At 40.6% G+C, this 24,155-nt stretch overlaps 1 protein-coding gene across 5 annotated transcripts in view; it reads right to left on the bottom strand.

The window, feature by feature from the left end:
• The window catches only part of DDI2 (DNA damage inducible 1 homolog 2), a 35,366-nt gene extending 12,288 nt beyond the window's left edge, over positions 1–23,078 (bottom strand). The window contains exons 1-8 of one of the 5 annotated variants that reach the window (XM_016128295.2): positions 22,753–23,078; positions 15,508–15,637; positions 12,635–12,871; positions 10,905–11,031; positions 7,757–7,884; positions 4,344–4,472; positions 2,329–2,432; positions 767–956 (exon numbers count right to left, since the gene is read on the bottom strand). In XM_016128295.2, coding sequence (XP_015983781.2) covers positions 767–956; positions 2,329–2,432; positions 4,344–4,472; positions 7,757–7,884; positions 10,905–11,031; positions 12,635–12,871; positions 15,508–15,637; positions 22,753–22,890 — 1,183 coding nt within the window. In that variant the 5' untranslated portion in view covers positions 22,891–23,078. Of the gene's footprint in view, positions 1–453; positions 957–2,328; positions 2,433–4,343; positions 4,473–7,756; positions 7,885–10,904; positions 11,032–12,634; positions 12,872–15,507; positions 15,638–22,752 lie in introns of those variants that run through there. The other 4 variants (XM_016128300.2, XM_016128299.2, XM_016128296.2 and 1 more) reach the window with 4 other exon arrangements.
• Between the last annotated feature and the right edge of the window lie 1,077 nt (positions 23,079–24,155).

The raw sequence follows: 24,155 nt of genomic DNA, 5'->3' as shown, positions 1-24,155 counted from the left end.
CTCTTCAGCTTCTAGAAAATGCATTCTAGAGTTACTGTTCTGAAACAGATGGGAAAAAATTACCCACAGAAATGGAATTTCAGCAAAACTGTGTCCTTCCATTTTACCAGAAAACTTGGCTTGGTCTTTAGATTTGAGTAAGCTACAACAATTGAGACTAAGGAAAAAAAGTATTAGGTAGCTTCATTTCAATAGTTTACATACTATTCTTCTTCGGCCCAGTGACACACTAGTGTGATGTCATTAATAGCATATTCTGATTAATGTTCGATTATGCTTCTTATTGCTGTTTCTTCTGTCTCTGGTGACAGCACTGTCAGCCGACATTAAAAAGGCTAGGGCTGCGTAATCACAATGACCATGCTATTCTTCAAAATAAATGGGCCTAAGAAAAGGAGAAGAAAATTTCAGGGAAATACTGTTGAACTCGTAAGAAGTGTCTGCTTACTGTTACAATTTTCTTTGGGGGGGGGGTACCACAAATGATTTTTTTAGGAAGCCTACCAAAATGTGCCTATGCAAGTAACTCCCCAATCTATCGTGCACCTACCAGTGGACTGCTGTTTGCTGTTTCTTAATCTGTTGAAACAGTTTTTCTTTATTGTACTTAGAGATGGAAGGAGGCAGTAAGAGGACAAGGAACACATCTGACAGGACAATGAGACTGATTACGAACTGGAAAGGGCCCTCTTCCCTCTGAAGCTTGAACTTCCCTGGCTCACCCGCCAATGAGAGTATTATTCAAGAGCCTGGCCACTGCCGATACCTGTATCCTGTACGGACTTTTGAAGGGCTTCTGCTAATTCTTGGTCTGCAATGTCCTCTGGCCTCACGTCCTCTCGCCCGGCCCCATATGCCAACCGGGCACACTCTGGTAACTCGCCCTCGGGAAGGAAGGTGGTCTGTGAGCCTGTGGTGCCGATCACCAGGACATTTTTCTTGAGGTCAATGGAACACTTACAAGGAAGAAACCAAAGACTGATGATAGCAAGTAAAACACCATGCGGAAAAATTATAATCCTGAATCAAAACTCCATTTGCGAGGGGCAACCATGACAGAGACAGGTGGTTCGAAAAAACTGTACCTGAAGGTATTTAAACTTTAACCAAGGTGATGCTGTCTGTTAATTCAGAATTTTTTAATATTTAAAGTTTAAAGCAGAATAACTTTTATAAGATATAGTTTACACTTATGTGTCTAACACAACATCTGTTCATGTCTGAGTTTAAATGTAATACATATTCGTTGTAGAAAACTTGGGAAAATGCCAGGCATAACCAGCAGCCCTACCTTTCACAAACACGTAAGTGACTTTCTCATAAAACTGAGACATACCACTTAGATGGTTTTACATTCTGCTTTTTGTTTACTGTATAAGTACAGTTCATATTTAAACTCTATACTAATGGTCTCAAAAGTGGTACAGATGTAAGACAATGTCTACAAAAGTGTTCTCTATTTCATACTCATACTACCCTCCTTTTCTGTGTATTTTTGTAATTCTTTAATACAGGAGAGTTACACATATCTATATAGTTGGAGACTCCTGGTCTATATCATGACTAAAAATATAGAGGAAAATAGTGACCATATGGGTTTTATTTATACGTACATTCACTCATTCCTTCTACTTAAAATTCTGTACTTTGAATAGAAAAACAATGCAGTATATTGTAGAAATTTAATATTAAAAAATTTTAAGGAGTGTAAGTGACAAAAATATTGACTAGATATGAAATCTTACTGCGAAGAATTTTACTACCCAGTGGATACTAACTGCTTCTTCAATGAGTTTAACTTTCAACCAATTATTAGGCTTCAGAGCATTTGCAGAAATATCACTACAAATGAAAATACAAAACATTCTCTCTGTACATTTCTATTTCTGGTATCTTATGTGTACCCTCTTCCTTAATCCTGAAGCTCTTCTTCCCAAGTTTTTTTTCCCAAAGTACTGTTTAACTAGCTATTAATGACATAAACTTATGCTTGCAGTGAAATCACCGTGTTATCTATACTTCCCTACAAACTCATCAAAAAAATTACTTGAGTTCTCATCAGAAACTAAAATTCCACAAGGGAACCAAATTGCCCATTATATCTCAAAACAGATGGCAAGATTTAAGATTCAGAGAAATTTCACACAAACAGATTCTGTATCTACTTAGACGTAATTTCAAACCTTGTACGATATCATTAATTAAGGACCTTTCTAGGTCTGAAGGGTCATGCTTCTTAGTTTTCCAGCGTACACAGCCAAGAGAAATGATGCAATAACAACCATGGAAGATACAAAAAGCCAATGCAGAAAGAAAGTTCCGAATTACCTGATGTCGTTTCAGCATGTCCAGTCCCAGGAGCATGTCCATGGGCTGCTCCTCAAGTATAGAGAAGGAACACGCCAGGAAATCCCCTTCGATCTGAACCTGAGCTGAAGCACATGACGAAGAGAAGAGGTTACTGACTCCTGCTTCGAAAGGCCAGGCAAGCTTTGGACGTGTATCTACCATTTCTGTGCCCTGCTTGTTGCAGTCAGTCAAGGCCAAGGCAAAGCATGTACACAGATGAATTAAGGATAAAAAGAAAATCCTGTAACATTAATGATCAGTCTAAAAGTCAATGAAGGCACCAGCTAGTGAAGTGGATTTAAAAAAAGGAGACCAATTTCTCCAATAAAACACCCACATCCTGTGCATGTACAAAAGGTTTTCGAAAAGGGAAATAAAATCTGTACACTTTAAACCTTTTAAATTAGCCTCCAAAAAGTCAACTGTTTATTACCTGTTATAATCAAGTTTCTATTTGCCAAACCAGAGACAATGACAAGGCCTGTGTTTTCTTGGAGCCTTCTGCCTTGCTTTACACATTCCAGGTTTTACTATTATTACGTATATCTTATAAACAGAAGAGTGTATGAAATATATGTATCCTATAGAGCCTAAAAAAACAAACACCCATGCATCTTTTCCAAGTTAAGGAACAGAAAACTAAGAAGTCTCCTATATGTCCTACTGAACATGACTTATTCTTTGCCTCCTCCCAGCCTCTTAACTCTCTTGAGTTTTGTGTTAATCATTCCCAGTTTTTCTTATAGTTATTACCAGCTTTGTATGATTTCCAAGCAACATGTTATCTCGTTTTGTTTTTGAACTATAACTCGCTTTTACTCAAAAGATATTGAGGTACTTTATCCTGACAGATGCATGTGACTATCTGTCTTTGACTTGACAACTCCCCTTAGAGCACTGTAATGTCTAACACGCCAGAATTGACGTAGCCACTCCTCCTACAGGACTTTCTGAGTTGCTTCTAGTTTCCGCTGTGATAGCAATGCTAACATGAATATTCTTGTACTTGTCTCCTGGTGTGCCATGAATTTCTCTGAGGTATATTCTAAAGAGTGGAATTATAAGATTCTACAGAATATTAGGCTCAACTCTGCTTGGTGATACTGAATTATTTTCTAAAAAGTTCCCAGTAGTGCATGGAAGTTCCCATTGCTCCACACTCTCACCAACATTCAACATCACTAGATTTAAAATCTTGCTAATCTGGCAGCCAGCTTCTCCACAGCAACACTGACAAAAATTATGAAGGAAAAAGATTTCCAACTCAGCCAGACTGGTCAAATGTAGGGGGAAAAAAAGGACATGTTCTGATATTTAAGGACTCAGTTTACTCCCATACACTTTTTCTCAGGAAGTTACTAGAAGATGTACTCTAATAAACTGAGGAGCAAAAGAAAAAGAGGAAGACATGGGAATTCACACACTCTGACATAAGACCAAGGGATACGCAGCCCTTCAGGCCCTGGTGAAGGGAAACTCCAAACAGCAGCAATGAAGCAGCCCTGAATCACTCGTCCAGGCTCTGTAAGCAGCAGCTTCAAAAGGATGAAACGTATAAAGGAGATTTCAACAACCAGGTAAGTGTTTGGGGATAAGGAACACAAAAAACCCAAGGACCAAAACCTAAATCAAACAACAAAAAACAAAAAAATGCAACGATTCATTCCAAGAAAAGGAAATGCAATCAGATGACTAAGCTCTCAATAGTATTTATATAGTCATATCGGTAAATAGCACTATGAACATGTTATTTAGGAATATGGAGGTAAACGCCAAAAGAAATTAGCTCCAACAGTTGAAAAAGATTATCTATTTGGAGCAGGAAACAGAAGTACATAGGGGACTGATGTTTTTGTAACTGGCTAAACCATGCACATATGTATAACTTTAATATAAGGTTTAAAATTCCTAGGGATTAGGCTTGCTGGATCAGATGTACCTATCCTAAAGAAGAAATTTTAAATCCACAAAGACTCCCAGTGCCGTTCGCTCACCTAGATGTACCCTTCCAATAATCTTCTGCGTGCCCACTCCTTTGGCGATCCCAGCCCACCGACGATCCACCAGCCGCATTATATTACACCTTTCGGCACAAGCTTGGCTCATAATAGTCATCTGGGCACCTGGAGGTGAAGGGAAACATCAAATAATAAAGACAAAATCCGCATTTGTGGTGACATTTAAAATGCAGCCCTAAAACAGGGCGGAAAGCAAACAGACCCAGGCTTTTGTCTGCATGACACTATTCCTATCTAGTGTTCGCTGCCATGCTTAGTTCAACTTTCAGTTCCACACTGGAATCTGAAACACTGTAGGTACCTGACATTGCGAGAGAGAATATTTTGTTTGAATGTAGTAAGTAAATGATACTTAAAAACTCTGCCAGTAGGAAGCAAAGCTATCTGGAAAGGACTTCCAAGACAGGTCAAACTGTCTACAGATGGAAACGCTGAATTAACTACTACTCTACACTCAGATCAGTTTTCACCGAGTGTCACACGAAACATCACATCAAATTATTTTTATTTCAAACTTGGCGACACTAATTTACCAGTTAAAAAAAAAAAAAAAAAAACGCATCAAACAAGTCTCTCAAAAAACTGGAACTGAACTCATTATTCTCTGCTCCAAAAATCAGACTCTTTCCCTTTCAAGAAGTGGGCAGTGGGGGTCTTTCCTCTCCCAGTGACATGTCCTCATCCGCAGCTGGCATCGGCCTGTGCGGAAGGCACACTTCTCTAATCTTTATCTGCAGTGCTAATCTCTCCCATAGACTCTAGTTCCATATCCCTGCACTGGACACTTCTATCTTAAAGTCAACAGGTATAAAACTCCTCTCTAATCCTCACTTTGGATTTCTCTCCTTGCCAATGGAATTATTTTCTTGTAATCACAAAACTTAGGCATTGTTCACTTTTGAGTCTTCTTTTTCAAGCTTCCTCTCTACTCTGTTCATAAGTTCTATGTGATTTCTGTAATTTCTGACCCTCTTTCTTCTAACTACAGCAATCAGCCTAGCTCACACTCTATACCACTTGTTAGTGGACGATTTCTCTGGTTTCCAAACTACCCTGTGGATGTATAATTTAAAGCAAGTTAACGGTCTGGCCCTTAGGGGTGAAGAACTCTTCAGATCAGTCACTGCCTTGTATCTTTCTAATATATTGCCTTCTTCAGATCAGTTATTCATTTGCTCAAAGATCCTCAATGGCTCCTAGTCTTCATAAGATTAGCTTCAAACCATATCACCACAGAGTCAGATCCCACTTTATCCTGGCACAGCTATTTCCGGCTACTATAGACTAAAGTAAAGGTCTGTATCCCTCCAAAATTCATGTTGAAACCTAATCCCCAATGTGATGATAACAAAAAGTAGGGCCTTTTGGGACATGATTAGGGCACGAGAGTGGAGCTCTCATAAATGGGATGGTTGCCCCTACAAGCGACCCCAGAGCGCTCCCTCACCCCTCCCACTATGTGAGGACCAAGAGAAAACTGCCATCTACGAACTAGGAATCAGACCATCACCAAACACAAATATGCCAGCACCTTGATCTTGGACTCTCCAGCCTCCAGAACTATGAGAAGTAAAGCTGTGCCGATTATAAACCACCTGGTCTATGGTGTGTTATAGCTGCCCGAACAGACTCAGACACCAGCCTTATATTCCAAATGCTCTCAACCCTCCACTTTTATCAGGAGGAATTTGTTCTCTTTGCCTCTTCCTCACTTAGACTTCTCCTTGCAGAGTGCCCTTTCCCCTGCCTTCACTTTTTCTGAATTCCACTTACACTTTAGGGCCCAGCTAGAGACCCACTTTCTCCCGGACCATCCTTTCCCAGTGATCTCTCCTCAAATTCAGTTCCAACATTTCCTGTTCATATGACTCATCAGGCACCTTACACTTACTGGGCACTGAAAGAAAGCTCTTGGCATTTGAGGAAAGTTAGATTCCAGAAAGCCCAGCGATCACAAAAAAAAAAGTGAATTTGGGACGGCATTTCTCTTTTCTTCCTCCTTCCCCACTTTACTCCACAAAAGCTCGTTTCTGATGTAAAGGAAGCAACCCTAGGATGAGAAGGGGCCTCTCACTGCTCTCCTGCCTTTCTCAAGCCTCTGCTTGAAGCCCCAATCCGACGCCCATGGAGACAGCTCAGTTCGAATGCCCTCTCTTTTGAGGCCACACTGGGCACCCTAGTGAGAGTGTGGTTTTTATGTTCATCCAACAGGCACCTGATTTTTGCACAGTGGTTAAGACATCTCGTATAAGCACATAAGGAGCTGAATCCAAAGTCTACTACTTATGAGTTCTGTGTACCTGGAAGAGTGACTTCACCTTTCTGTCTAGGTTTCCTCATCTATAAAATAGGGTAATGGCAGAAGACAGCTCACAGCAATATTCTGAGGATTAAATAAAACTGAGTAAGATGATACATATTAAGCACCTTAGTTAATTAAGCATGAATTACCATGGTGCTTGGCACACAGTAAGGGCTCAGTAATGCCAAGTGTCATATTAGTGTCTCTTATGTATCTGTCTCTCTCACTCACAGGAGCCCTGGGAAGCCCTAGTTAATGAGTTTTACCCTCAAGCATGCAGCACAAGGCCTGGCCCTCAAGTACAAGTCCTTATCTTCAGCGCACAGCACTCAGCGGTCATTTTAAAAACTAAATAATCAGTGGGTTCTTCTCCCAGGAATGTACACATCTCAAGATACAGAGTAACGATAACTGAAAACTAGCGTGTGTTCAAGTATTTGTGGGTGAACAAATGGAGGAACACTGACTTGAGCGGCAGGGCTTGTACTACTTTAGGAACTCATCCTGTCTTACAGCCTCGAGACACCCAGAATTAAGACGCATGAGACCCCTGTCACGCTTGCATGCTGCTGCCCTGTGTGTGGTCTTACAGAAAGGCAAAGAGTTGTTGCCAGTTAGAACTGGGATCATCTGGATCCTCAAGTGCCAAACTCCCTGCCTTGTCACTTGCTGTGAAGCCATTTAAGGGAAGAATCATGCCCCACATGGTCTGTACTTCTCATTGCTCCCGGCAAAGTGAGGGCACACAGGCCTGGTGGAAACATCTGTTTGACCTATACTCTCTACACAGCTTCTTCTTATAGCTTTTTATTGTAAACCCGTTGATTCCCCAAGAAAGTCAGGATGTCAAACGAGGGGAGGTGGGAAGATAAATACAAAATACAGAAGTAGTTAAGAAATGATTAAAGAAACAAACCTATTGCAAACAAGGAGAGACTGGCAAATGAAACACTAACCCCCAAGTTTGTTGATTTAGTAGTCCAACTGGCTACTGCCATCTTTAACAGGCACCAGAGTCTGCCTTTCCCCCTGTGTCAGGTCAGAACGGTGGACAAAGAGATAAAGGCATAAAAGACAGACACATCACCTGAGTCGACAAAGGCTTTCACAGGATGTCCATTCACTTTGCAGTTAATATAAAGCATCACTACTTGGCCAAAACTTTCTGGAGCCTCTTCCATAGCTATTGTCATGTTCTCCTCAATGTTCTGCTGCCTGTAACAAACCAAAACCAGGTATGCTGAAAGCATTATTTCCACGAAAAGAAATGTTTCCGAGGCACCATGTTAAAAACAGATGTGTACGTATTTTTTGCTCTGACTACAGCAGCTGAGCCATGAAAATGGAAATGGTGCGCTACCCTGCAATCGAGGTTTAGCAGGAGGCAGTGAGACACACAGAAACCTAAAAGCATACAAATTACCCTCTTGTAAAACGACCACGTCTGTTCTCTTTACAAACTCAGAAACGAGGAAATACACTTCTGGAGAATAAGGGTCATAATGCTTTTTCTCCTGTAAGGTGTTAGAATCTCACAAATGCTTCTCTTTTAACTGGTATACTGGGTGCCTGGGGACATTGCTGCTGTGCAGTGTATTACATTGTTTGAGGGGGAAGGGGGAGGGCGAAGTGGGTAAAGGAGATCAAATATATGGTAGCTGAAGGAAACCGGTCTTTGGGTGGTGAACACACAATGGAATCTATAGATGTCAAATTATAATGTACACTTGAAAACAATATAACTGTATTAATCAATGTTACCCCAAATAAACATAATTTAAAAAAAGAAAAAAATTGTTTGAAAATATAATATGCGGATGTTTAACTGCTTGTTTTGCATCTGCTGCTTAACTTGGAAAACTCTCAAGACTGAGTTTTCTAATCTGTAAAATATGGACAATTCGTCGTACAGAATTGCTGAAAAGTATAAAGGATTGATTACATAATGCCAACTCAAGAGTGAATGTTCAAAAAATGTCCATCTACCTACTAGCTATCAGAAAACTACACACATACAAATATCACAGTTCACCTGGTTCATCAAGTCGTTTCCTCAAAAACTGAACCTATTCTAATTCTTCTAAGAAAAAAGCACGTAAAAGGGAATCTCAGCTTACTTTAACATCTCATACCTTCATTCCCAAACTCCTTTCAAAACCATAACCAAAACTACCAATATTAATGGAAATGAGGACAGGGGCTGGATCACTTATCTGAGGGCTGAGACAAGAACAGAACAGGGTCTGTTGTTTAGGTAAATTACACTGTAAACCAGGGCAGGCAAACTACAGCCCACTGTGTTTGTGTAAATAAACTTTTAAGGAAACACAGCCGTATCATTAATTTACAAACTGGTATTATCTATGGCTGTTTTGTACTGCGCTGGCAGAACTGAGGACCAGTGACAAGAGATGGTGGGGCCTGCAAAGCCTAAAATATTTACTATCTGGTCCTTAATGGAAAAAGTTTGCTGATCCATGCTCAAAACTCTAGCCTTCTCTTTTTGTAGTAATGCTCTACCTCAATTGAACTGATGATTTTTATTATTGGTCATTTTGTAATAAAATATTAAACTTCTCAGAAAGTCTAAGGCACATTCATTTAGTTTAGTTCAGCAAATATGCAAGCTATTATACCTCGGTGTACATATACCCTGTGTATGGTATATGTACACTGGTATAGCATATCAAATAAAACTTTAATAGGCATCTGATATAATTATACAGCTTTTCTCCTATGCCATATTATTCAGAAATAACCCAAAATTAGTTGTGCACTCCTGAACTTGTATTGACTCCAACCAAGGTGAGTTTTAGCAAAAAATGCTGAGATAATACAGGTTACTTTGGCTATTCTGGGCTTTGTATACAGACAGTCTCTTTACAGATACAAGGTTTTCTCCTTTAAAACAATGTGTGCATTACCTCATTTCCTTTACCTCACCCCTGGGAAAAACCAGCCATATGGATACGCCTCATTTCACTTCCACCCTTCCAAGAGCTTAGTGCCACTGCTTGGCTGTGATGCCTCCCCCCACCCCCTCCCCTCCTGCTTCTTCGGTTGAACGCAATTATTCTTGAGAATTATGTCGGGTTCCCTTATAGCTGCAATGTGGTCTAGTTCCGAGAACATAAATATCTTCCTATTTCTCTGGGTAGATTTAATTAGATGTTTCTCAAAGATATTCATTAGTTCTGATACAATTAATGAGAATGCTTAATCAACAAGAACACAAGTGCATTCCCTTAGAGCTGTCAAGTGATTCTGGAATACAATTTATATTTATTTGATTTCAAATGTAGCCAGGGAAATAAAAAAAACCATTATCTGACTTCCAAGTTGACAGTATAATATAACAACCAACTCAGGCTTCATTTAAGTAACCAAAGATGATGACAAACCCCTATAAGTACTACTGTCACATTTATGTTCTTAGTTACACTGAGGCTTTCACAATTAGCAACAAAACCTGAATCAGTTGGGAGAGGCGGGGGAGCAGCCATTCTTTTATTCAAAGGACTGACTGAACAGTGTCTTGTGACTAGTAATGTGACCAGGGTTAGCATCAGCATCATGGCACCTGCTTGGGCCCCACCCCTTAAGATTCCGATCCAGCAGATTTGGGAGTAGAGCCCAAGCACCTGCACTGTTAAAAGCTTTTTATGTGATATTAATGCAGCCCCACGTGAGAACCACGGCATTAAAGAACTGGAACAGGAAATGTGCCTGGCAGTTGTTTAGCCACTGAGGCCAGAACAAGAACTGCGGAAGGAAAAATATTCAGGACTACAAGATTCCATCTGCACAGAGCTCTCTCTCCTAATCCAATCATGTTCAAGCCCCAGATTTTAATCAGGGCTCAGGCATCATGTCTCAGGAAAGAGATTCTATCAGCCTGTGTAACCAGCCTAGCAGTTTCACCAATTTGGGGCTTCTGCTCAGTCCTGGATCATCTACCCGGAGGTGCTTTAATGAGGCACTGTGGGCTAGTCAGAGGGTCTTTATTAAAATTTTAGAAGAGAAAGTCATTAAGTTAGGTACCTGATACCTTTGTAATGTTGAATTAAAATGGGAGGAAAATGGAAGACAGAATAACCAAAAAGATTGAAGTTACTATCTCAAAATGCAAAATAAGGAATCTACCTCAGAACAGATGCCCAACTAATACAAGATGACTTGTAGTTAGAGAAATCCAGACTCTCCAACTTTTGCTCTTGAGGCTAAGGCATCATTACCTTATATCTTCTTCTATTTTTGCCTGAGCTTCAAGATCAAACGGGTCAGCAGAAAAGAGACGAATCCTTTCTTGCTCTCTCCTGGCTCGGTCTTGCTGCTGCTCCACAAGGACCCTAGAAAATTTCTCTACAAAAATAAGGGTGGAAATCTTAAGTGCCATCAGATTTCATGCTTCATTAGTACTTTTCCACATCAAACAATTTCTCAAAATACAACTGTAAGAGATGTAGAAAGGATGCGTAAAAATTAAATAAAAGCAATTATATTTACTTTCTATTCTTTGAGGCGACTTCTTCACCTAAATTCAGTGTAAAGAAATAAAGCATTTGCCAAATCATTTAGTCTTACAGAAAGTTATCCATCATATTGTTTCTACTCAGAAATAACGACTTTTCAATTTAAATCAGTGGGGAACGATATCTGTGTGGCAGATAAGTGACCCCACTTTTCCCCTCCCCATTGTCCTTATTCTGCTACTGAAAAATAAAAAGAGTATCACAAACCCCTTTCTCCTCTTCTAGTTTCATTTCCATTATAATACTCTCTGCCTTAAAGCAGATAAATTAAATGCAAACTATTGTTAGCCTATCTATTACTACCTCGTAGGTGATAAGGCAGGAAAATTAGTAAAGAGAAAATATTGCTTGCTATAAGGTATATATTACAAGAACCACCTTTATTTTTCTATTTATTAAATGGGGGCACATTTAAATGTGTAATTGGTCTTTGGCAATTACATACGATGCATAAGAAATTAAAGAAACCAAGATAATGGTCATATGAACTAATACACACAATATGGATGAATCTAAACAATATTAAGTTGAGAGAAACAAGCTGGACACAAGAGGACATACTGGTATGATTCCATTTACATGAAGATCAAAAATAAGTAAAACTAATCCAATGATTATCACAATAGTGGTAACCTATAAGGGAAGAAAACTGACTATAAGTGAAAATAATGCTACATTTTGAAGTAAGAGAAATGTTCTCTATCTTGATTGGGGCAGTGATTGCATGAGTTTGCCAAAACTCAACGAACTGTATACTTAAAATCTGTATATTTCTCTGTAGGTGAATATTACTTCAATTAAAAAATAGTTATTGAGGAATGAGTTAAGTATCTACGTTTTAAAATTTAATCAGCATAGTTTCATAAACCCAAGAGTAAAACTGGAGAAATTTACAGAGAAAATTTTATTCATAAAGATGACTAAAAATAAATGTTCTGTTAAATAAAAGAATGGCTCAAATATGGCTCTACATAAGCTGTTGGTAAGAACCCTGCTACATGTTAAACCTGGGGTGGATGAGTAAATAGGGGGATCCATTTTGCTACACAGACTGATGGTGTTGGGCCTGTTTCCTGTAACTAAAAGGCATCAGCTGATTTATTGGTGTTCTAATTAAAGGTCTAATTAAACAGGTTAAAATATCAGCACCCAGGTTATGTGCTATTAAAAATTTGGGGAAAAAATGCGAATGGAAGGGGCTTGTCTAACTGGATTTCAGAACTCCGTGAGGCCCTAAAATTCTGTCTCTGCTGCCAATGAACTCGGCCTTTGACCTTAGCACTAATTTACCTCTCACGGATCAACTGATATGTTCAACAAATCATGTGACACAGTGGGTTGAACACACTAGTTGCTTGAGTGTCTCCACATTTGCCGCGACACAGCACTTCACCTCAGGTCAGCTTGGTGGCCTTCCGGACTGATAAGCTTACCGAGATCACCGCTGAGCAGAGCGTCCGCCAGGGGCGGGTTGCGTTCCTTCAGCAAGGACAGCTCATGGGGGTTGGCCAGCAACATGTCTCGGAGCAAGGCTGGATTGTCCAAGCCCTGAGGAGATGAAGCTATTTCTCCGGGAGATGAGTGGGACTGCTGTGCTCCTGGTGGCTGCCGCTGCCGGGAGCTCGATGTGCCAGGCACAGCTATACTACGAAAGTCTATTCGGGGTAAGTCTGTTGGGGAAAACCGATTCAGTTTACTTCAAATGACTCCATAAAAACAAGCATTTGAAGGAAACAGCAGAACATTTGCTCAGACATGGTATGTAGTAATAGTTAAGAGGTAATCGCAGACATTCTAATGCCCTCTCCCTTGCCCCTTCTCATGCCGACTTTGGGTATAGATTGCAGTCTGAGAACGAACAGGTAGGAAAGAATAGAAAAGCGGGGTGTGGGGAGCACAGATAATGGTGGCAACCTCCAATTTGTGGTTTAGAAAATATCTTAAAATAGATGTTTGAATTTATTTTTGTTTTAAAAAAATTAAAGCTAGTCTCAATAAATAAAACTGCATAATTAGATGTTGAATTCTACGAGTCTGTGTGTTACACACATCAGTTCTTTGAATTTGCACTTTCTTCTGTGCATCACTGCCGACTTCTCGCACCCGGGGTGCTGGCAGGTGTGACCACTTCACAGGAGAGAAAAACAGAACAGGAACCCGCACGGGTCCTCAGTGCCGACAGGCTGAGAGGCTACGACTCGCAGGTTCTATACTCCAGGCTGAGGTGACCTTACTAAAATGAAAGTAAAATGAAAAGGAGCTTTACACAAAGGACCCAAATATTATATGATGCCATTTATATGAAATGTCCAGATAGGAAAATACACAGAGACAGAAAGTAGACTGATGGTTGCCAGGAGGACTGGGGGCAGGTGGGGAGTGACTGCGAATGGGCACAGGGTTTCTTTTTAAGGTGACAAAATGTGCTAAAATTGATTGCAGTGATGGTTGCACAACTCTAAATATGCTAAGAATCATTGACTTGTATCCTTTAAATGAGTGAATCGTGTGGTATATGAATGATCTCATTAAGCTATTATTTAAAAAAGTTTTATTTTTTAAAAAGGAAAAAGAAAAGAATAGAAAAGTAGAGCCAGAATGAGGGATAGGACTAAGTACATCCCCGTTTCTTAAATCTCAGAATGTATCTGATGGTCACACTTGTCCCAAGTCTGGGGCTATCCTGAAGCCATCTGGACCCCAAAGAGAAGAAAGGAATGCTTCAACTCGGGCATAAGGTTTCTACTACTTAGCATGGGTATAAGTAGTCACTTTCTTCAAAAAGACCCCAGCTGGCAGCTGGGGGGGTGGGGGGGAGAGTGTGCGCGTGCGCATACACATATGTATGTATAAACTTCCAACTAATGAAAAGGTGACGTGGCTGGCATGATCTCTGTGAGGCAATCCTACTGTCTAGCGAACACATGTGGGAAGGCCTTCTTTGCAGGTTGAGAAATGTTATCGCCAACCCTGCTATCCTTATTTTGAGAGTCCGTTCACGTCAAAATAATTCTGAATGCCTGTTCACCTTATAGACCCGATCCCATCCCACCTTCACCCATTGGATCTCTCGTCCATATGGGACAGTACAGAGGGGGAAAAAAAAAGGACAGTAAGGCTCCAGAACTAACATTCTCACCAAATTAATCGAAAGAAGATTTGGGTTTTACTGAGTGGCATATCTGAACGACTATGCTCTTTCTAAAGTTTAACAGTAGCCCCAAGGGAGTAATGGAATCCAGATCTGGGAGGAACAGTGCTTGACGACCTCTTACAGCCCCAGTTTCAGGCTAAATGGAAGCACTGTGTCCTAAGCTGCAGTCTGTCACCACCTGGACACCTATCAGCTGCTACCATGAATTTAAAAACCAAGTGACCTAGAGACTAAACACTTGAAAGAAACCTATGAGGATATGGCAGGGAATGGGAAAAAATTAACACATTTCATCAAGTAGTTCCACATCAGAACCCTGTAAACTTTCGTAGATCATAAACCTGAGTATCTTAAAAAGCTATGGACCCTGCCCCAGCAAATGCACACAAACCCACCCACACACACTCTGCTTCTTACTCGGGGACAGAAAACCCTCTTAAACCCCAAGGCGCAAATTCCAGATTATGAAAACCTACTCTAGATGGAGCGTCTAAAACAAATAATTGTTTCTTTCTACATAATTAACAAAGCTGGTGAGAAAGAACCACCCAGCTGCTAATGTTCATAAAACTCAGTGTAATGGAAAAAGCACCAAGTTTTAAGTCCTGTCCCTTCACTAGCTATGTAACTTGGAAGGCGTTATTTAAAATCAGAGTTTCGTCTGTTAACGATAATAAATTAAGAGGAGGAGTCTCTTCCCTTACATCTGAGTTCAGAGATCAGGTGAAAGGCGGCTCCAAGTGCCTGGCTGATCGTAAAATGCACCACAAAGGCCTGCCGCTGAACTCCAGCAGCTAAGTCAGTCCAGAAATCAGGCCTATGTAGCCTCTCGAGTCCTTCCTGAAGATGAAACCATCACTGATAACCACAGAAGCTGGGATCTTCTGAGGGCCTGCTCTGTGCTCAAGGTTTCACAGGCATTATTCTCACATTAATTCTAGGAGTTGGGTTAGTTATAGTACCTTATGGATGAGGAAACTGACTCACAAAAGTTAATTTGCTCAAGGTTACACAACAAGCAAGGGGCAGAGTCCAGATCTGTATCTTGGTAGTCTGCATCTAAAGCTAATCCAAAACTCTGAACCACTACACTGTGCTGTACTGTACTGATGCTTGTGTCAGGGGACGCTGAACCATGCTGAGATGTCTTACTTGGAAAATGCACTGGAGGTCGAGGGTCTGCATTCTCCTTCTGTCGTAAAATCACGACGTCTCCATCTTTCAAGCCGTAAGAAGCCAGTGATCTGTGGTTGTCTGTGAGAGGTCTTTCAGCATAGACAATCTACAATCAGAAAAAGAGTCAACAGAACGAAGGACTGAGAAGCGACATGGCGCAAAGCAGAAAGACTAGTTTTCCTCTTCATCACATTATGTCACTCCTGCTCAAAACCCTCCAGCAGTTTCCCACCACACCTAATATAAAAGCTGAAGACCTTCCCACCATCGAGGCTCAAAGTACCGGGTCCCAGCTCTTCCTCTGACCTCATCTTATACCATGACTGCTGTATCTCACTTGCTCTTCTGAGGAATGTTCTTTCCCCAGTCATTTTAGGTCTCTGATCAAACATTACCTCTTCGGAAACCTCCTCTAATCCCCTCACACCTCACATATTATATATTTATTTCTTTATTGCCTTTCTGCCCCACTAAAATGTAAGCTACTTGAGGACGAGGACTTGGTTTTACTTGCCGTATCAAGTGCCTAGAATAGGACCTGTTAGATAAATAATGCCCTACTATTTGTTGAATTAAAGGACAAATGAATCTATGGACATAGTGGATATAATTTTAGATTCAACTTTGAACAGGGAGGGGAGTGGGAATGGTCTATTCTGGGTCTGCTAATACTGTTAGGTAATGTGTCTACACCCCTCGCCCCCATTTTAGTGAGACAGCGCTGACACATAAACGCTACTAGTTTCAGGTACACAGCATGATCGTTTCATATATGTACACAGTAAGTGTAGTTCACATCCATCACCTCGTTCAGTTACAAAATATTTTTAAATCTTAAATCTTAAAAATATTTAAGATTTACTATGGTAGTAACTTTCAAATATATGATACGGTATTTTTAACTTTAGTTATCACACGGTACATCATATCCCAATGTGTCCATTTTCAAATACTCCTGCACACTGGCAAGTCTAAAGGGTTCCCAGACCTCATCCTTCCTGCATTCTCCCTTCTTTTCTACCACCCATGTTTTATCGCTCATATTTTTATCACTCACGTTTATGAGTGGAAGGCCTTCAGAAAAGAACAATTAAACGCATATGGGAAAAAGGAACAGGGGTGTACTACTAGTAAAATATTTTTATGATGTGCAATCAAACACCAAAGAAAGAAAGCCTGAGTGCATAAAAATAGATGAAGCGATGTGCTGTGGGAAGGACAGGAACACACAAAGGGCACGCTATAATTTTACCACGAAGGAATATAAAACCACCCTGCATCATTATACGCTCCAGAGGGGCATTCAGAATAAACTCAGTCTTTGACAAGTTTTTCTTCCTCACGATTCACTTTTCACCAGGCCACATGCAAGCTGAGGAACCGGAGTTCCATCCTGGCTCCGACACGGGCCCCGCCCCATCACTGGCTGGTCCAGGCTTCACGTTTCCCATTTGTCAAGCAAGCACTTGGGGCTAGATACTCATTACAGCTGTCCCTTCCAGGTCTTTCTGCTACACTACCATTTCACAATGTTTCCTTGCATGTCCTCACAGCTCTCATAGTTAAGAATGCCTGACACAGAAATGGAAAAATACAGAATTTAAACTGGAAAAAAAAAAAAAAAAAAAGGGATCAGTCATATCTGCTCTTAGAATTGACACTGAAATAAGGAACTGAACTAAGAGAAAACAGAATTTAGTACATTTTAAAATAAAAACTTATGGGGATGAGGAAATAACTGAACTACAGAATCTGTAAATCCAATTATATTCTATAGATTATATACATGATTTGAAAAAACATTGTTAGTTCTTCCCCTCACTTGCAAAATTAAAACATGTCACAACAGACTGGACCTGTTACTCTATCAACCAGTCACACTCCCTTATATAAGTATATATCTCACAGTAAAAGCACACCAGAATTGTTTGCAATACAACCTGAGAATCATTTTATAACTTGTGAGATTGCTTGGAAAAACCACTATAAGTCCCAAGTGACAAGTGTCGCAGGTTGAGGTGTAGCAAGAAAGAACAGGCATGCCCAGAGAAATGCCAGGCAGGCAGCTCTCACAAAGTGACGTCAACATCGTGAAGCTGTCTCTATGAACGCATCAGTCGTCCAAGGCCTATTCCTTAATTTCCCTGGTTCACGAATTCAACAATTAGTATATTTAGAGATACACAATTAGTCAACATATTCTAACTGTACTTATAGGAGAACATTTATTTATCTACAACAAGCAATCAAACCTAGGAGAATCAGAATCCTCCTATTCACAAGATCGCTGAATTCTCTTCAAGCTGGAAAGGCTACCTGGAAAGGCTTAATAGTAAACAGCTATCAGTGAATGAGCTTCAATGAAGCGCCAGCATCATACTAGGTTCTCAGTCTCCCACTTAATCCTCAAAGCCTCTCATTTAAGTCTCATAATCATCTTATGTGGTAGGCATTATTTGTCCCATTTTATGGACAGGGAAACAAAGAGTTGAGCGACCTGAGGCAACATAGCTATTAAGAGAACTGGGAGCAGAACCACATCTGCCTGACTTTAAAGCCCATACTCTTCCTCAGCACCACATACAACTCTCCCAAATAAAAGCCCAAAGTGGCCTGGTGAATTAGATGAGCAACCTTGACAAGAGCTATTAAGCCATCCATCACCATTAAGGGCCTATACTCACCAGGGGGATCAAATGCCACCCATTCATTGCTCAATGTATCCCCTGCCCCGAACACAAAGAAAGAAACACTACCACCCCTCACTCTCTGGGCTTCCACTTTACAAATGCCATACGCCACTCCACTGCTCAGTTAGCAGTCTTTCCTTAGACGACAATATACCTTTTTTTTTTTTTAAGGGGGGCAGCCTGATCTAGCAATAAAAATGTTATATATTTCATATACATCAAACATGTATATGAAATATATAACAATGCTATCTGCCCCAACTTCCTAAAAATACTGGACTGGGGATTGTGGGTGAGGAGCAAACATTCTTCACAAAGTCAAAGTAGCAGGTGTATTCCATTTTAATCCAAGGACATAAATGAAATAAAAAGCTTAGATGAAATTATCATTTCTTTTTGTTAAAAGAGGGTTAAGAGTCTAAGGAAGACAAATATTTTACAGCTCAGAATAAATCCCAATGATTTTCCAACTTAATATATTTATCACACCAATGGTTTCAAATTTCTACCAGTAAAAACAAAATGAATTCTGGTAACGGCATTGGTGATGCTTTCCACCGTTCATCATATCCAACTCAAAGGCTACGAAGTTTAAAATTTTTGTTTTGACAGTTATAAAAACATACAGCAGGAACATTTGTACGGTTACAGGTCTTAATCTGCACAAGTGGCAGAAATGATAGTACTCATTCCAGAGGAGGCATCCCAGAGATTAAATTCTGGTACTAATCAACATACGAAAACAAACTAATACAACTTCAACACACTTAAGCATGATGTCAAATGCTTTCTGGTCTCTAAAGGAGTACCTTCGATCAAGAGAATCATAACATTACTTCTAGCATTAAGGACCATAAACTGGCCACAAAACCTTTGGAATCACATTTGAATGGCTTCATAACAGTATCTACCATTAACTGAAAGCCCACTATACACCAAGTGATCGACATATACCGTGCCATGTAACAGTCAGCTTTACTTTTACAACCATTCTGGAAGATAATTTGGCAAAAGTTCTAAAAGCTCTTCGAAAGACCTGGTAATTCCCTAAGAATTTATACTGAGAAAATGATAAGAAATGAAGACAAACTCTTAAGTACACAGGTATCCATGGAAATGTTACTCGTAACTGCTTCCAATTTTCCCAAATTCAAATACCCAGGAATATGAAAATTGTTAAATAAATTCTAGTATATGTGGAGGATGTATCATGTGGCCATATAAATAATAAATGTGAAGAATTTATAATATACGGAAGAATCCCGACAACGTAGTATTGACTGAGGAAAGATATGAAATTGTTTATACACTCGGATCATCATATTTAAAAGATATATTTAAACTATAAATAGGAAAAAACTAAAAAAATATATACTAAAAAGTAAACTGCAGTTATCTCTGGGTTATGAGGGAATAAGTAATTATGTTCTTCTTCACTTTTTTTTGTTACAAGTTTTTCATGATACGTAGTATTTATCAGAAAAAAAATAGGTGAAAATTATCTGAGAAAATAGACATACCTAAAACAGCTACAATAGGAAATTTCAGTTTCCACTGGTTTAAAATAGTGTTTTACAAACCACAAATCATGCTGTGTGCAGAGCTACATTTCCAGGATCATACTAATTGTAAATTACTGCTATTATTTGGCATTTAAATATGTCTTTCATTTGCGAGTCCTTACATATTCTGCACTTTTTTTTTTTTTTTTCCACCACATGCCACCTACAGGGGTAAATTACAACAATGTTTCAATAATACAAAGACCTTAAAGTGAAACTAAGTTCTGATAATTGTTTGAAGTTTGCCCAGCCAAGTCTGCATGGAAGCATCAAACAGCCGTGCCTGGCTTCCCAGCCTGCACTTGTATTAAGAGATGGAACACACCCGGCTTTAATCACATGTACGAGTAGAGATGGTTTCTATTCTAAATTTGTTATCATCGCATTATAACTACTATAATCAGACCAGAGCTGTTAAAAATTAACACCTTTTCGAAGTGTATGCTTATGCACAATTGGTGATGTGAAAGGCTAAATTCTAAACCAGTGATCCTCAACATAAGACAATTCTTTAAGAATGTTAAAACGAAAATAGAAAATATTAGAATTTCCATTTCCATTTATTTTTATCCTTCCTTCAATTCTATTCTGTGCCTGTTTATAAGGTACATACTACTTCATGTATATAATGTAGTTGATGCTTATAGTTATTATATACATGTAATATACATGCATATATAATACACATATTAGCTCATGTATATAATTTATTTTATATAAATCGCAAAGATGAATGTTCCAAAACATGTTACTCAGATGGACACATGACTGAAAAGGTTTGGAGACCAGTGGTCTGGACACATAGTGACAAGAAAAAATAGCCAAGAACATAAGAAAAAATATTCCTTTTAGAAATGAAGGTGAAGAATGATAATAGAGAAGATAAATAAGATGAGTGAGGTAAAACAGCAGAACTGTCAGAGGGAGGAAGGGAAGGTGAGTAATAAAGGAGAACCCTAGGAGATAAGAGTGGGGGGATCTCATGTGAGTGAAGGTGCTATATTTGTGGGTAAAAACTATAATGATTTGGTGAAAGGAAATGACTCAAATGTCTAGGGTGGATCCTCTTCCTGCCTGATGGGCAGAGCAACTGAAAATGAAAGATGACCAACCGACCACCAGACATCTTTAAATAGATACTGTTAAGTTACAATGGAGCCAACAAAACAACTTGGAAAAGGGGAGCTGTTTACAGCTATACAATACAGGCTTAAGGGTAGTTGGAGCCCAGGTTTCCATATGCTAATTTGGCCTGGGATGGAAGTAAATGCCAAAATGTTGACCAAAGGAATAAGAATTTGGAGTTGGCCTAGTTGTTTAATTAGTAAAATATTCTTAACATTCTGAGCCGGGAGAGGACAGTGCCTGCTTTGACCATACGATTAATTGTTTTTCAATGAGATATCCTCTTTAATTTTTTAAAATTTCCTGTTATGGCCATCTCAAAAAGCGAAGGAACACAATTTCAATCTGTCTTCTTCCAAGCCCTAATAACAACAAAATCAATTTACATTTTAACTTTTTATTTCCCCTGCCAGCTGGTGATTATAACCAGGGTTACTATAACAGCGGGAGGGAAGTGGCAATGGAAAAAGTCACCTTCAAAAATTTAAGAGTTGATTTTCACTCCTTACTTAAATTGTTCTTTCTAGCTCTCCACTTGAGGGATTAATTGACAGGAATTGGTTCCCGAGTTTTTGTGGATTAGCTTTTTGTAGAAGTCGCAAAAAATCCCTTTTACCAATTTCTTGGTAGTTTCTGCCAGTATGTAATTGAGTTACACCTTTTGCCCTGAAATAAATGCTTTCTGGTTATTCAGCTTTATGCCAAAGTTCTAAAGTTCACAGTGTAAATCATACGCCAATCTGAAAAAAATACTGACCCATTTGTTTATCATAACGTAGGGCAGAACAAACTGTGGTTGGGCAACAGTTTTTGGAACTATTTCATAACTGCAGTGGGAAATCAAGATTTACATTCTGGGGACCTGAAGGATTTCTATAATTTTCTTAATATTTAGACTATGTCCTCCAAGGTCTGCTTAATCAAGTCAGGATTTAAATGTTATAGTGTGAAGGCCACGGTGTTATTGTCACCAACTCCGGTGGCACCCCAAAGCATTTTGAGAATAAATTACTCTGCTTATTTAAAATGTAAGAGCAGCTTAACTTCTACCTAGCAAGGGAGGGAAATGAAACAAGGAAATCACACTGAGAAGATACTAGGCCATTTTAAAGCCAGCATCCACACCTCATAAAGTACTGAGCTTTGAAATGACCCAAACTCTGAATTGTGACCTGAAAGAAAAAGGGATTTTGGTCTAATACCAGGCGAAAAAAACCACAGAAACAAATAGTTTGAGTTGCACTAATAACTGCTTAAAAAAAAAAAAAAATTAACCAGAAACCAATGTAGTAGGGGAAAGGGAAAAGAGCATTTCCAAAGGCCTCAAAACAAGGTAGTGCCGGTCCCAAACTTTTCCCTTCAGAGTACAAACCTGTACATTTAAAGGTAAATTATGTTTACTTAAACAGGAACCCTCTCCAAAAAAGCAGATCAACATCTTCCAGTGATTCAAACTGGTATTTCTGGTTGGGGAAGCAGGATGTATGAACTCTTGCAAACCTAGGGCTTCTTCTTAGGTCCACAAAGACGTCCCAGACTGGGCATGTTAAGGGAGAAGGGGCCAAAGAGCCAAAAGGTGGGGCGGTCAGTCCCCGCGCCCCTCAGGCTGCAGTGGGTGCGTCTGCGGTCAGGTTCTCCTCTCCCTCCCCTCTTACACCACCCCAAACTCGGAGTGTGTGGGGGCAGCTACCGATTCCAGCTCCCTCCCGGATGTGGGGGCGAGCCGGGAATGGCCATCCTGCTCCCTCCACCCCCAATTCTTCACCAGTAGCAAAGGGAGAGCGTGAGGCCCCGAGGCGGGAGGGCTAGCTCCGGAGAGAGGCCCCGCTCCCAGCCCGGCTTACCTGGCTCTCGGCTGCGGGGATGCCGGACTCCAGCTCGCACAGCGCGCGGAAGTTGTGCAGCTCAAAGTCGGCGTCGACTTGAAGGGAAAAGGTCACCTCGGAGAGGTCCCTCCGCACACAGTACACGGTGAGCAGCATGGCCCGGGCCCGACCCAGCTTGGCTCGGCCCGGCCTCGGTGCAGGGCTGCGGGTGGCCGGCCCTTGCTGGTGCTGCGAGCAGTCGGCGCGGGCTGCTTGCTCGCTCGCCTGTTCTCGCCTTCCCTCACACACGCTCAGTGACTCACTTCCGCCCGCCGCCACTCGCCTGCGATTCTGTCTCCTGCTTGCCTTCCTGCCTGCCTGCCCCTCCCTGCTGCCGCAAAGCGCAGCTGTCGCAAACGCCAAAACGCGGCTGCCGTAAAGCTCGCCTTCGCGACAGCGGGGGGGCGGGGCCGGGAAGGGAAGCGGGAATCCAGCAAAGTATTGGACCAGGCGGGCGTGGGAGGGGAGAAGGAGGAAGGGCGAGTAAAGAGGAGGGGGGAGAGCAAGGAGCAAAGATGTATTGATTAATTTGTTTAATAATAAGTCTGTGGAGGATTCCACAATGTCATTTATTCCTCCAGCAGGCATTTATTAAGCGCCTACCTTGCGGACACGAAGATGCATTAAAATACAGGTCTTTGCCCTTAAGAAACTCTAAAGCTAAGGACTGAGGTCTAAGTGCATAGTTCTAAAACGTATTTTCCTAAGTAGAGATTGAGGCTCAGAGAGATTAATTTACTTTCTGTCCCGATGTTTTGGGGTAAAACCAAATTCATTACCCTGCCTAGTTTATAGAACCCCCGCTCACTCTGGCCCCTGTCTTTCTCTCCAGCTCTGCCTTCTGAGCCCTTCCTTCTTATTCTCTGCCCTCCCAGCCACATTTTGACTTTCATTTCCTCCAAGGCTCTATTCTCCTGCCTTGTAAATAGTTTTGGCTTTACTTGGGCTCTTTCCTAGCCCTGGCATGCTCCAGCACCTAGTGCAGTGCCTTTATTGGACTTAGAATCCACTGGATAAAATATTTGCTACTTTCATGACTTAAGGTCACATAGCTGATGAGTGACAGAGGCCCAGAACATGAGGATGAGTTGGAAAAGGAAGATAAAATGGATACAAGATTGGTATCTCCCTATATACCCCACTCCCCATCCAGGGAGTAGGGACCCTTCTTCTACAGTAATGGAAGGGAAAGAGGAAACAGGATGGCTATGGAGGGAGGTAAGTAGGTAGGGGTGGGGACAAGAAAGTGAAAGAATAACCAGCTGAAAGACTTTTCTCTGTAAAGGAGGAGGGAAGGTAATCTGTGGAGAATAAAGAGAGAAAGTAGAGGAGGAGGCGGGGTTGAGAAAAGTAGTCTCAGCTCAATAAAACGTAAACAGCAA

The sequence above is a fragment of the Rousettus aegyptiacus genome, unplaced genomic scaffold (assembly GCF_014176215.1).
Source record: "Rousettus aegyptiacus isolate mRouAeg1 unplaced genomic scaffold, mRouAeg1.p scaffold_m13_p_1, whole genome shotgun sequence".
NCBI lineage: Eukaryota > Metazoa > Chordata > Mammalia > Chiroptera > Pteropodidae > Rousettus > Rousettus aegyptiacus.
The sequence above is the reverse complement of the archived record's forward strand: the minus strand, read 5'-3'. Positions and strand labels throughout refer to the sequence as shown.